Source organism: Rhinatrema bivittatum, chromosome 18, assembly GCF_901001135.1.
Source record: "Rhinatrema bivittatum chromosome 18, aRhiBiv1.1, whole genome shotgun sequence".
Taxonomy (NCBI): Eukaryota; Metazoa; Chordata; class Amphibia; order Gymnophiona; family Rhinatrematidae; genus Rhinatrema; species Rhinatrema bivittatum.
The window spans coordinates 1,370,164-1,385,501 of NC_042632.1; the positions used below are offsets into that span (position 1 = coordinate 1,370,164).

Sequence of the window (15,338 nt, forward strand, 5' to 3'; positions counted from 1 at the left end):
AGTCATGGAAGACATTGGCGATCCGTAAGGATGGTGGTAATTTCAGTTTATAGGCCACGGGATTTATCTGACACAGAATGGGATATGGCCCAATGAACCTGAGAGTGAATCTGGAGGACGTGAATGTTAGTGGTGAGAAGAAGAGGCAGCTTGAGATGACGGCCAAAAACAAGATAGAATGGGGAGGACCTCAACGTTACATTGACATAAATATTATAAGAGAACTCAGCCCAGGTAAGACGTTGGGCCCAAGTATCCTGTCTGGCAGGGGTGTAAGTTCTTAAAATGGCCTCCCCCAGGTTTGTTTGGTGCGTTCCATCTGCCCATTGATTTGCGGGTGATTTGCAGATGAGAATCTGAAAGCGATGCCAAGCATTTTGCAAAGAACATGCCATAGTTTAGATGTGAATTGAACTTCACAGTCACTGATGATGTGTTCTGGAAGGCTGTGGAAGCGAAAGATATGCTGGAAGAAGAATTGAGCCAAGGTTTTAGTGGTTGGCAGGTCCTTCAGAGAGAAAAAAATAGATCATTTTTGAAAAACATTCAACCACAATCCAGATAGCAATGAAATCAGAGGATGGTAAACCGGAGATAAAATCCAAGGAGATATGGGTCTATGGTTTCTGTGGCACTAGTAAGGGAAGAAGAAGACCTGTGAGGGCTTACCATGGAACCTTATTTTGGGCACAATGAGAGCAGACTGCCACACATGCCCACACGGCAGGCGGCAGGCAAGGTGAGGTCAGTGTCCAGCCCAAGATGAACTGAAGCTCAAAGCCAAGGAGATAAAGACCAAGGAAACACAGATAAGGCAGCAGACCAATGATTCACAGATAAGACAGCAAGGTAGGATGGGACAGGAAGACTGGCACATAACAAGGCAGGAATAAGGAGGGAGAACTGGAACACAGCAGGGCAGGAACATGAAACAACTAGTACTGCAGGTAGGGCATTGGCAGAAAACCTGTTCCTGAGTCATTGAGTGGTAGTACTGAGCTTCCGTTTATATTAGAGCTGAGATTATATCATCAATCAGTGCCCACTGGCTGCATAGCATATAAAAGGGCTTCAACCAGGCCCTAGGATGTAGCACGCTGCAGGAAGCTATGCCAGGAGTATCTGGGGATAAGGAGCATTACAGCTGCTGCACTGTGAGCATACTCAGCCCTGGGACTGAATGTCACCCCTACCTTCTCAGATAAAACTGGAAGAGGGGCCACAAGTTCTAGCTAGATACATTTTAACTATGCCCCCCTGGAACACTGCCTCTTTTAACTTGGCTACATTTTATGTGACTTGCCCAGACAAAATGTAAATGGTGAGAAGTGAGAAATACAGATGTCTTCCTGGCTCCCGACATCACGAGTGCAGGAGATCGCTCCCGGACCCCCGCTGGACCCCCCAGGGACTTTTGGCCAGCTTGGGGGGGCCTCCTGACCCCCACAAGACTTGCCAAAAGTCCATCGGGGGTCCGGGAGTGACCTCCTGCACGCGGGCCGTATTGCCAATATTCAAAATGGCGCCGGCGCTACCTTTGCCCTCACTATGTCATACGGGCGACGTCGGCCCGTATGACATTTTGAATATTGGCAATACGGCCCGCGTGCAGGAGGTCACTCCCGGACCCCCGCTGGACTTTTGGCAAGTCTTGTGGGGGTCAGGAGGCCCCCCCAAGCTGGCCAAAAGTCCCTGGGGGTCCAGCGGGGGTCCGGGAGCGATCTCCTGCACTCGTGATGTAGGGAGCCAGGAACCAAAATGGCGCCGGCGCTACCTTTGCCCTGTCATATGATAAGGGCAAAGGGCCACCGGCGCCATTTCTATTAAAGCAGCCGTGGCCAGAGAGCGGGAGATCGCGCCGGGACCCCCCCACTGGACCCCAGGTAGTTTAAAACATTTTGGGGGGGTTCGGGAGGGTGGGGGATTTATTTTAAAGGGTCGGGGTGGGTTTTAGGGTTGTTTTGGTGTGCCGGTTTTTCTGCCCTCCCCCGATAAAATGATTTTTTAACCAAAAAAACTAAGACGATCCGATTTCCCCCCCCCCCCCCAGCCAAAATCCATCGTTAAGACAATCGATCACACGATTCACATCCCTAGACGGTATATACCCCAAGGTTCTGAAAGAACTCAAAAATGAAATTTAAGACCTATTAGTAAAAATTTGTATGCTATCATTAAAATCATCCATTGTACTAAGAAACATAGAAACATAGAAATGACGGCAGAAGAAGACCAAACGGCCCATCCAGTCTGCCCAGCAAGCTTTGCACATTTTTTTTTCTCATACTTATCTGTTACTCTTGGCTCTTAGTAACCTTTTGGTTCTATTTCCCTTCCACCCCCACCATTAATGCAGAGAGCAGTGTTGGAACTGCATCTATGTGAAATATTTAGCTTAATTAGTTAGGGGTAGTAACCGCCGCAATAAGCAAGCTACACCCATGCTTATTTGTTTTCCCAGACTATGGTTGTTGTCCATATATAGATCCTCTTTTCTTCATTCCCCCTGCCGTTGAAGCAGAGAGTTATGCTGGACTTGCATTGAAAGTGAAGCATCAGACTTTCTCCCCTGGCTTGAAGCAGAGAGCCATACTGGTTATGTGTGAAGCATCAGTCTTTCTCCCCTGCCGTTGAAGCAGACAGCTATGCTAGATATGTATTGAAAGTGAAGTATCAGGCTTATTTGGTTTGGGGTAGTAACCGCCGTAACAAGCAAGCTACTCCCTGCTTTTTTGTGAATGCAATTCCTTTTTTCCACACTCATTCACGTCCTCTAGACTTTATGGATCCACAGTGTTTATTCCACGCCCCTTTGAAGTCCTTCACAGTTCAGGTCTTCACCACTTCCTCCGGAAGGGCATTCCAAGCATCCACCACCCTCTCTGTGAAGAAATACTTCCTGACATTGGTTCTGAGTCTTCCTCCCTGGAGCTTCAAATCGTGACCCCTGGTTCTGCTGATTTTTTTCCGACGGAAAAGGTTTGTCGTTGTCTTTGGATCATTAAAACATTTAAAGTATCTGAAATAGAGATGTGAATCGTGTGATCGATCGTCTTAACGATCGATTTCGGCTGGGGGGGGAGGGAATCGGATCGTCGCGGTTTTGTTTTTTTAAATATCGTGTAAATCGTAAATCGGGGGAGGGCGGGAAAACCGGCACACTAAAACATCCCTAAAACCCACCCCGACCCTTTAAAATAAATCCCCCACCGTCCCGAACCCCCCCAAAATGCCTTAAATTACCTGGGGTCCAGAGGGGGGGTCCCAGTGTGATCTTTTACTCTCGGGCCTCCGGTGCGTTGTAGAAATGGTGCCGGCGCTACCTTTGCCCTGTCATATGACAGGGCAAAGGTAGCGCTGGCGCCATTTTGTTTTTTGTCCCCCGACGTCAGGAGCGTAGGAGATTGCTCCCGGACCCCCGCTGGACCCCCAGGGACCTTTGGCCATCTTGGGGGGCCTCCTGGACTTGCCATCTTGGGGGGCCTCCTGGACTTGCCAAAAGTCCAGCGGGGGTCCGTTTTGCTGTACAAAATGGCGCCGGCCATACAGCGTATGGCCGGCGCCATTTTGTACGGCAAAACGACGTCAGGAGCGTAGGAGATCGTTCCCGGACCCCCGCTGGACTTTTGGCAAGTCTTGTGGGGGTCAGGAGGCCCCCCCAAGCTGGCCAAAAGTCCCTGGGGGTCCAGCGGGGGTCCGGGAGCAATCTCCTACGCTCCTGACGTCGGGGGACAAAAAACAAAATGGCGCCGGCGCTACCTTTGCCCTGTCATATATATGACAGGGCAAAGGTAGCGCCGGCGCCATTTCTACAACGCACCGGAGGCCTGAGAGTAAAAGATCACACCGGGACCCCCCCACTGGACCCCAGGTAATTTAAGGCATTTTGGGGGGGTTCGGGACGGTGGGGGATTTATTTTAAAGGGTCGGGGTGGGTTTTAGGGTTGTTTTAGTGTGCCGGTTTTCCCGCCCTCCCCCTTCCCCTCCCCCTTCCCCCGATTTACGATTTTTGACGATAAATCGAGGGAATTCCTATTAAATATCGCCTCTAACGATTTTTGACGATTTAAAATATATCGGACGATATTTTAAATCGTCAAAAAACTATTCACATCCCTATTCTAAAAGCCTGTATCATATCACCTCTGCTCCTCCTTTCCTCCAGGGTGTACATATTTAGATTCTTCAATCTCTCCTCATAAAAGTCATTCATTAAGACCTTCTACCTTTTTGGTCGCCCTTCTCTGGACCGCCTCCATCTTGTCTCTGTATTTTCTGAGATACGGTCTCCAGAACTAAACACAGTACTCCAGGTGAGGCCTCACCAAGGACCTGTACAAGTGGATCATCACTTCCCTTTTCCTACTCGATATTCCTTTCTCTATGCAGCCCAGCATTCTTCTGGCTTTAGCTATCACCTTGTCACATTGTTTTGCCGACTTCAGATCGTTAGACATTATCATCCCAAGGTCTCTCTTTGCTCCGTGCACATCAGCCTTTCTCCCCCCATCGAATACAGTTCATTCGGATTCCCACTCCCCATATGCATGACTCTGCACTTCTTGGCATTGAATCTCAGCTGCCATATCTTCGACCACTCTTCCAGCTTCCTTAAATCCCATCTCATTCTCTCCACTCCTTCCGGCGTATCCACTCTGTTGCAGATCTTAGTGTCGTACGCAAAAAGACAAACCTTACCTTCTATCCTGTCCGCAATATCGCTCACAAAGATATTGAACAGGACCGGTCCCAATACTGATCCTTGCGATACCCCGCTTAACACTGCTCTCTCTTCAGAGAGAGTTCCATTAACCAACACACATTGTTTTCTGTCCTTCAACCAGTTTGCAATCCAGGCCACCACCTCGACACTCACTCCTAAGCTTCTCATTTTATTCACCAGTCTACTGTGCGGGACCGTATCAAAAGCTTTGCTGAAATCCAAGTAGATGACATCGAGTGCCCTTCCTTGATCCAATTCCTTGGTTACCCAGTCAAAAAAGTCAATCAGATTTGTCTGACAGGATCTTCCCCTGGTGAATCCATGCTGCCTCTGGTCCAGCAATTCTCCTGACTGTAGATAGTTCACTATTCTGCCTTTCAACAGTGACTCCATTACTTTTCCCACCACCGAAGTGAGGCTAACTGGTCTGTAGTTACCAACCTCTTCTCTGTTCCCACTCTTGTGAAGCGGGACCACCACCGCTCTTCTCCAATCATTTGGCACCACTCCTGTTTCTAGGGATCTATTGAACAGGTCACACAGCGGACCCGCCAGCACATCTCTGAGCTCTCTCAGTATCCTGGGATGAACTTCATCAGGCCCCATGGCTTTGTCCACTTTCAGTTTCTCCAGCTCTTCCCATACATTTTCTACTGTAAATGGAGTTACATCTACTCCACTCCCCTCCAGTTTCTTGTTAACTAGCGAGGGTCCTTCTCCAGGGTCCTCTTTAGTGAACACAGAACTGAAGTATTCGTTTCATATTTCTGCCATTTCTTCATCTCTCTCCACACATTGATCCTTTCCACCTTTCAATTTCACTATACCACTGATATATCTGAAAAATGTTTTGTCACCTCTCTTTACCTCCTTGGCAATCCTCTCTTCCGCTTGAATTTTTGCCGTCTTGATTAATTTCTTCATCTCCCTCAGTTCTACCAGATATTCTTCTTTGTGCTCCTCCCTTTGGGATCTTTTATATTTCTTGAATGCTGTTCTTTTAGCCTTTATTTTGTCAGCTATCTCCTTTGAGAACCAGATAGATTTCATTTTTCTTTTGCTTTTCTTTACTTTTCTAACATATAGATTAGTTGCCTTGGTAATTGCTCCTTTTAGATTGGTCCACTGTTGATCCACATCTCTCTTGTTCTCCCAGCCTTTTAGTTCTTCCTCCAGGTAATTCCCCAATTTCATCAAAGTCCGTGTTTTTGAACTGCATAACTTGGGTCTTTGTGCTTCTTTTCTGTATCATTTTTGTGATATTAAACCATATCGTTTGATGATCACTGGTGCTGAGGTGGGCGCCCACCTGGACATCAGAGACATTATCTCCATTAGTGAGCATTAAGTCCAGTATAGCTCCTTCTCTCGTGGGTTCCATAACCATTTGTTTGAACAAAGCTACTTGCAGGGTATCCACTATTTCTCTACTATTATTAGATTCTGCAGATGGGATTCTCCAGTCTACATCCGGCATATTAAAGTCTCCAACGATCACCACTTCTCCCTTCTTTCCTATCTTTTGGATGTCTTCAACCAGATCTCTATCCATCTCTTCCTTTTGGTTTGGAGGCCTATAAACCACTCCAATAAAAATAGATGTCCCATCTTTTTTTAGGTTGGCCCATAGTGCTTCTTCATTGCCCCATCTTCCTTGCAGCTCACATGCTTGGATATTGTTTCTGACATAAAGAGCCACTCCTCCCCCTTTCCTATCCTCTCTATCCTTACTTAACAAGTTATTGCCTGGTATTGCTGTATCCCAGTCATGAGATTCCGTAAACCACGTTTCCGTGACAGCAACAACGTCCAAGTTCGCCTCCACCATTAGGCCTTGCAGATCTGGGATTTTATTGCCCAAACTACGAGCATTTGTGCTCATAGCTTTCCAGCTTTCTTTGTACAGGTTACTGCTGTTCCTGGACTACTTTTGTGACCTCTTTAGTTGAGTTTGGTTATCCACTTTTCCTTTTGTATTAGTGCCTTTGATTGCAGAGTCATCCATCACAGTGAGTTTTTTTTCTTTGGTTTCTGATCTGGAAATTCTGTATACATTGGGTTTCTTCTCTCTTTTCAGATAACACTTCAATCTTTTTCTCAAGACCTTCTTCAGCATTTAATACAGAGAAGGCATTTTGTACTTGTTGCACTTGATACACTGTGTGTCTCCGGATCACAGGTCTAATTCTACCAGAGCCCACTGTAATACTGTTTTTTAAGTTCCTTAATGCCCTGGGTGAGTGGGGGGGGGGGGGGGTAGAGTTGTGGGCTGCACAGCTGTCAATAACGGGTGTCTGTGGGTCACAGGACTAATCCTACCTGAGCCCACAGTAAATCTCTTTTTTCTTGACTTTTGGTTATTCTGTGGTAATGGGAAATTAATTCTTGAATAATGTAAAGTGGCTGAGACTTTCTTTATTGAAGCTAATTCAGATTTAACGTCAGGCAGATCCTTTTCCAAGGTAGAGAGTTCTAAACAAATGGGGCAAGCCTTAAGTTTCCATATGATTTCCCTCAATATAAAGGCTCCATAATAGTTGCATTGGATAGTCCTCATTTTGGTAATTTGTTTGATGGATAGAAATTAGGGTAATACTAATTTACCTTGTTGCCAACTATGAATTTAGGTAGACTATGTTAGAAACACAAACCTAGGGGTGGGTGGGTAGAGGGGTAGGGTAGGAGGGTGCTAAACAGTTAAACCTTGGTCAAGCTAGTTACAACTGGACCTTTCTGGAATTTAGTTGGTCCTTTGTTTTCTATTGATATAGCCAGCTCTTTTTGCCCCAATGTTCTTATCTAACCAGAGATTATATGTGACACTAAATCTAACTAAGAGCTAGATTCTAACAGAGAAGAAAAGCTGTATGTTTTCTTTTTGTTTAAATCTTGAACACTTGAAGACTGGAGTGAGGCCAATGTAAACCCAATATTTTAAAAGGGCTCCAGGGGTGATCCAGGAAACTATAGACTGGAGAACCTAACTTCTGCTGGGAAAAATAGTGGAAACTATTCTAAAGAACAAAATTATAGAACATATAGATAGACATGGTTTAATGGGACACAGCCAGAATAGATTTATCCAAGGCGAGTCTTGTCTTACTAATCACTGTCTTACTAATCACTTGTCTTACTAATCACCGGTAGATGTAGTGTACTTGGATTTTCAGAAGGCATTTGACAAAGTTCCTCATGAGAGGCTTCTAGGAAAAGTAAAAAGTCATGGGATAGGTGGCGATATCCTTTCGTGGATTGCAAACTGGCTAAAAGACAGGAAACAGAGAGTAGGATTAAATGGGCAATTTCTCAGTGGAAGGGAGTGGACAGTGGAGTGCCTCAGGGATCTGTATTGGAACCCTTACTTTTCAATATATTTATAAATGATCTGGAAAGAAATATGACAATTGAGGTAATCAAATTTGCAGATGATACAAAATTGTTCAGAGTAATTAAATCACAAGCAGATTGTGATAAATTGCAGGAAGACCTTGTGAGACTGGAAAATTGGGCATCCAAATGGCAGATGAAATTTAATGTGGACAAGTGCAAGGTGATGCATATAGGGAAAAATAACCCATGCTATAGTTACACAATGTTAGGTTCCATATTATGTGCTACTACCCAAGAAAGAGATCTAGGCGTCATAGTGGATAACACATTGAAATCGTCGGATCAGTGTGCTGCAGCAGTCAAAAAAGCAAACAGAATGTTGGGAATTATTAGAAAGGGAATGGTGAATAAAACGGAAAATGTCATAATGCTTCTGTATCACTCCATGGTGAGACCGCACCTTGAATACTGTGTACAATTCTGGTCACCGCATTTCAAAAAAGATATAATTGCGATGGAGAAGGTACAGAGAAGGGCTACCAAAATGATAAGGGGAATGGAACAGCTCCCCTATGAGGAAAACTGAAGAGGTTAGGACTTTTCAGCTTGGAGAAGAGACAGCTGAGGAGGGATATGATAGATGTATTTAAAATCATGAGAGGTCTAGAACGGGTAGATGTGAATCGGTTTTTTACTCTTTCGGATAATAGAAAGACTAGGGGACACTCCATGAAGTTAGCATGTGGCACATTTAAAACTAATCGGAGAAAGTTATTTTTCACTCAACGCACAATTAAACTCTGGAATTTGTTGCCAGAAGATGTGGTTAGTGCAGTTAGTATAGCTGTGTTTAAAAAAGGATTGGATACGTTCTTGGAGGAGAAGTCCATTACCTACTATTAATTAAGTTGATTTAGTGTTTGGGTACTTGTCAGGTTCTCATGGCCTGGATTGGCCACTGTTGGAAACAGGATGCTGGGCTTGATGGACCCTTGGTCTGACCCAGTATGGCATGTTCTCATGTTCTTACTACATTTTTTTGAAGGGGTAATAAACCTGTGGATAAAGATGAATCAGTAGATGTGGTCTGTTGGACTTTCATAAGGGTTTGACAAAGTCCCCTATTAAGAAAACTAAAAAGTCATGGAATAGGAGATGATGTCCTTTCGTGGATTGCAAACTGGTTAAAAGACAGGAAACAGAACAGGATTAAATGACCAGTTTTCTCAGTGGAAAAAAGGTAAACAGTGGTGTGTCTTTGGGATCTGTAAGAACATAAGCACATGCCATACTGGGTCAGACCAAGGGTCCATCAAGCCCAGCATCCTGTTTCCAACAGTGGCAATCCAGGCCATAAAAACCTGGCAAGTACTCAAAAACTAAGTCTATTCCATGTTACTGTTGCTAGTAATAGCAGTGGCTATTTTCTAAGTCAACTTAATTAATAGCAGGTAATGGACTTCTCCTCCAAGAACTTATCCAATCCTTTTTTAAACACAGCTATACTAACTGCACTAACCACATCCTCTGGCAACAAATTCCAGAGTTTAATTGTGCATTGAGTAAAAAAGAACTTTCTCCGATTAGTTTTGAATGTGCCACATGCTAACTTCATGGAGTGCCCCCTAGTCATTCTATTATCTGAAAGAGTAAATAATAGGGATGTGCAGCAGGGACAGATTTGTCCCATTCGGTATTCGTATTCATGGGGAGCCAAATTTATTTATTTATAACTTTTCTATACCGAAGTTCAAATAACGGAGTTAATTATCACTCCGGTTTACATTGCAACCATAAAAAACAGTGACAAAGTTGTCTTACATAGAACAGGGGGAGAGATCCGTTGCATCCGTTCTCGGGGGACCCCGATCCATTCATTAGTTACCTATGTATTCGTTTCCCAAAAAAAACCCCCATCCCAACTCTTTAAATTTAATTAACTACAACCCCCCACCCTCCTGACCCCCCCCCCCCCCCCCCAAGACTTACCAAAAGTCCCTAGTGGTCCAGCGGGGGTCCTGGCGCGATCTCCTGCACTCGGGCCGTCGGCTGCCAGTATTCAAAATGGCGCCAATAGCCTTTGCCCTCACTATGTCACAGGGGCTACCGGTGCCATTGGTCGGCCCCTATCACATGGTAGGAGCAATGGATGGCGCCATCTTGTGTTTTTGTTGCTAAATATACCTTGAATTGGATCTAACCAGGACAGCTCTATTGCAACAAATTGCTATTGTGGCTAGATGCAAACTAGCATGCAATTGGAGAAAACCAAATATACCCTCAGAGGAAAGATTATGTAAGCATTTGGGGAGAATTTATTACAGGGGTAAATTTATAGGAGATAGGTAAAAAATCTTTGAAAAGATCTGGATGCCACATGAACAGTGGAGGCACAAGAAGAAGCCACAGGAGGCTACTCAATTCAAGTAAATGTGATTTGATCATTAGAGGACATTTCGAAGAGCAAATAAAAAGGGAGGGGAAGGGAAGAGGGGTTAAGGGAGTATCATAAAAGTGTGTTCCAACTATATCACTTTATGTGCTGGTGAAATGTTCACTGTGTTCCAGGTTCTTGGAACTATATTGTGTCCTGTTGTATAACTGTATTGCTGGTTCAATAAAATTGTTAATTGCATAAATAAAAGAAACTGAAGATCAAAGCCTGGGAAACGAAGACCAGGGAGACACATACAAAGCAGGAAGGCAGGATGGGATGGGAAGTCTGGCACATGACAAGGCAGGAAAAAGGCAGGAGAACTGGAACACAACAAGGCAGAAACAATGTGGAACATGAAGGAACTAGTACTGCAGGCAGGAGCATGGCAGGAGACCTGATGCTGAGGCACTGGATGGTGGAACAGAGCTTCCTTTTATACTATTGAGGAGTAACCTAGTGGATAAAGCAGTGGGTTATAAACCACAGAAACCAGAGTTCAAATCCCACTGCCGCTCATTGTGACCTTGGGCAAGTCACTTCACCCTCCTTTGCCACAGGTAAAAGTTGGATTGTAAGCCCAGTGAGGCTAGGAAAATACCTACAGTACCTGAATATAATCAGCTTTGAAGTGTCAAAAAGTGGAATATAAAATCTAAATAAACTAGTGCCCACAGGAAAAGCTGGCTGCATGGCCTATAAAAGGGCTTCAGGAAGTGCAGATGGTGTTATGTTTTAACTTGGTTTGTGAGCCCTTGAGTCATGGAGAGAGCTGACTCCACCCACAGGGAGTAGCCCTGTGGGGACTCTCCACGACAGGCGGGGTCTCAGTAGTGATGGACACTGGAGTCAGAGAATATTTATTATACAGCAAAGAGAAATCTGAGGAGCAGGTTGTAAACTCTGTCCTGGAATTAGAAGACCTGGGATGGATTCTCCGGTAGTGGTCTGCAGAGCAGGGTAACCTGGGGAATTTTGCTTCTTGATAAACTTGTGCGTGGTAGTTCCGGTAGTGATCCGTCGTGCGGGGTAGGCCGGAGGCAGATGTGAGTAACTGATACAAGACAGCGTAAATCCAGTAGTGGTCTGCAAGGCAGGGTAACCTGGAAAGTACTTGCTTCAGAAGTAGCTTGTGTGTTGTAGCTCTGGTAATGGTCCACAGCGCGGGGTAAGCAAGAGGTAGGTGTTGTCAATTGGCACAAGACAGCGTGGATCCAGCAGTGGTCCACAGAGCGGGGTAACCCGAGGATCCTACACAGCAGGATAGATGAGGTAACGAAGAGTAGGTCTTGTACTCACAATGCAGTAGAGAATACGTAGTAGCAGCAACGGAGATCCAAAGCAGGAGAATTCACATAGCTGAAGAAGGTGAGACAGGCAGGAGAGGCTCTCTGAGAAGCGGATAGCCCTGAATGCAGCAAGACCCCCGAGGAGCGGGTACCTGAGTCACTCAGCCAGGAACCCCGGTACAGCGATGCGAAGCGTCTCAAAGAAAGGAATAGCAAGATGGAATCCTTGCTAACTCATAGGTAGGAAAATCCGGTTAGCTTAAATACACATAGGCAGTGACGTCATGCAGAGGGGATGCCCCCGAGGTTCCTGCAATGATGTGCACAAGAAGGAGGCAGGCGCGCGTGCGCGCACGTGCCCTGGGTCACTCCAGATTCAAGATGGCGACCAGGATTGCCCTCGCCGTCCCGGGAACGCCAAGGAGGTCGGCGTGCAGAGGCAGAGATGGCCATCTTAGCCAGGATCAAGGCTACTGGGCAAAATGAGGTGAGTAGCAAAGGTCGCAGCCGTCTGCGACCGACGGGCACAACAGATGGTTTCGACCAGGCCCTAGGATGTAGCACGAGTGTCTTGAGGTAAGAGGCGTTACAGTACTCCCCCTCCTAATCCCCACCCCCCAGGCACCTAGGCTTGGGCTCATGGGGGAAGAGCTAGTGGAATTTGCTGATTCACTTTGGAACATGGACATGTTCCACAGGCTCCCAGGAGCATTCCTTGGGTCCATAACCCTCCCAAACGATCAGATAATGGAGTTTGCCTCAGATGAGTTTTGAGTCCATGATATTCCTAACTTGGTATTTAGTATCTGGATCCATGGTGACTGATGAGGGTAGATAATCCTTTTTTGTGTAAAGGATGAACACTGCTAGTTTGAGGAGAGAGTCATGGAAGACATTGGCGATCCGTAAGGATGGTGGTAATTTCAGTTTATAGGCCACGGGATTTATCTGACACAGAATGGGATATGGCCCAATGAACCTGAGAGTGAATCTGGAGGACGTGAATGTTAGTGGTGAGAAGAAGAGGCAGCTTGAGATGACGGCCAAAAACAAGATAGAATGGGGAGGACCTCAACGTTACATTGACATAAATATTATAAGAGAACTCAGCCCAGGTAAGACGTTGGGCCCAAGTATCCTGTCTGGCAGGGGTGTAAGTTCTTAAAATGGCCTCCCCCAGGTTTGTTTGGTGCGTTCCATCTGCCCATTGATTTGCGGGTGATTTGCAGATGAGAATCTGAAAGCGATGCCAAGCATTTTGCAAAGAACATGCCATAGTTTAGATGTGAATTGAACTTCACAGTCACTGATGATGTGTTCTGGAAGGCTGTGGAAGCGAAAGATATGCTGGAAGAAGAATTGAGCCAAGGTTTTAGTGGTTGGCAGGTCCTTCAGAGAGAAAAAAATAGATCATTTTTGAAAAACATTCAACCACAATCCAGATAGCAATGAAATCAGAGGATGGTAAACCGGAGATAAAATCCAAGGAGATATGGGTCTATGGTTTCTGTGGCACTAGTAAGGGAAGAAGAAGACCTGTGAGGGCTTACCATGGAACCTTATTTTGGGCACAATGAGAGCAGACTGCCACACATGCCCACACGGCAGGCGGCAGGCAAGGTGAGGTCAGTGTCCAGCCCAAGATGAACTGAAGCTCAAAGCCAAGGAGATAAAGACCAAGGAAACACAGATAAGGCAGCAGACCAATGATTCACAGATAAGACAGCAAGGTAGGATGGGACAGGAAGACTGGCACATAACAAGGCAGGAATAAGGAGGGAGAACTGGAACACAGCAGGGCAGGAACATGAAACAACTAGTACTGCAGGTAGGGCATTGGCAGAAAACCTGTTCCTGAGTCATTGAGTGGTAGTACTGAGCTTCCGTTTATATTAGAGCTGAGATTATATCATCAATCAGTGCCCACTGGCTGCATAGCATATAAAAGGGCTTCAACCAGGCCCTAGGATGTAGCACGCTGCAGGAAGCTATGCCAGGAGTATCTGGGGATAAGGAGCATTACAGCTGCTGCACTGTGAGCATACTCAGCCCTGGGACTGAATGTCACCCCTACCTTCTCAGATAAAACTGGAAGAGGGGCCACAAGTTCTAGCTAGATACATTTTAACTATGCCCCCCTGGAACACTGCCTCTTTTAACTTGGCTACATTTTATGTGACTTGCCCAGACAAAATGTAAATGGTGAGAAGTGAGAAATATTCACACATCAAGTTTTGTCTGGCTAACTCTAACAAGTAACTGGACAAATCCTTTGAATATCAATCTTATACCTCTTAGATATGCTATGTGCTAGGAAGGTTAAAAAGAAACATTACTCACAGGAATCACTTTTCCTTCCTCATCACAGACACTCATGATCAGTTCCACATTTCTCTGTGTCGTCTTGTCAAAATCTCCTTGTATCAGCGTAATGTAAATATCATTCCTGATATCACCTAAAAGAGGAAAAGTCAAAGTTATACTTCAGAGAACAGAACACAGGAAGACAAAATCTCTCCTGCATATTCTATGGCTATGCAGAAGGTTGCTATAGCGATTTAGGATCTCCCTCAACTACCTCTTCCTGTGATGCTGTTTTTAATACATACTGACTTAAAAAAAGCTGATTCCCACAGGCAACAAATAGGAAATCTGTTGGCACCCATTAGAACTGTACTACTTTTTATGGGGAGTTGGGGTAACCTGCAGGTAGCTCGGAGCTAACAGTGGACTGCCCATATATTTCCAGTTCTGTTTTGTGTCTAGTAGTCATAGATCCCTTCTTTGAAAATTCTCACATCGATGCATCTATTATACCATCTAACTGTATGGTATAATATAAAACTTAGCTTATAACTGGATACAGATCTGCACTTCCATGTTGCTTTTATTTTTACAGCTTACCTCTGCTTTACAATAACTGAGCATTCTCACAGGGAAATGCTTCACTAGGGTAAACTATGTAGAGATGCTGCTTTAGCATACAATTCTCTTAGCACAGAGGGCTGGTAATTTTCAAAGGTATTTCCAGAAGCAAAACAGTGTTTGTTATAAAATATATGTATGTTTACCTGGACTTAGAGAAGGTATTCCCAGGGATTGAATTGAGGAGGGGGTTGGACTTCTGGATTTTCAAAGAATACATGCAAATTTTCATGGAAAATGTTTGCATATAAAAGTGTACTTGTGAGTGGGTAGTTTGGGGTGATATTTTTCAAAGCAAACACACAAACATTGTAACTTATGTACCTATTTGCTGATTGTTACATAATTACCCCAAAATAGTCAAACTCATTATAGCAAACTCTTGGGAAGGCATCAATAACATTCTGCAAATCAAATAGAAGGACTAGGGGGCATGCCATGAAGTTAGCAAGTAGCACATTTAAGACTAATCGGAGAAAATTCTTTTTCACTCAATGCACAATAAAGCTCTGGAATTTGTTGCCAGAGGATGTGGTTAGTGAAGTTAGTGTAGCTGGGTTTAAAAAAGGTTTGGATAAGTTCTTGGAGGAGAAGTCCATTAATGGCTATTAATCAAGTTTACTTAGGGAATAGCCAC

General features: G+C 44.9%; 1 protein-coding gene across 1 annotated transcript in view; it reads right to left on the reverse strand.

The window, feature by feature from the left end:
* Positions 1–15,338, reverse strand: part of LOC115079628 (dedicator of cytokinesis protein 2-like) — a 991,955-nt gene that overhangs the window by 636,104 nt on the left and 340,513 nt on the right. The window contains 1 exon segment of the mRNA XM_029583335.1: positions 14,117–14,232. Within this exon segment, the coding sequence (XP_029439195.1) occupies positions 14,117–14,232 (116 nt within the window).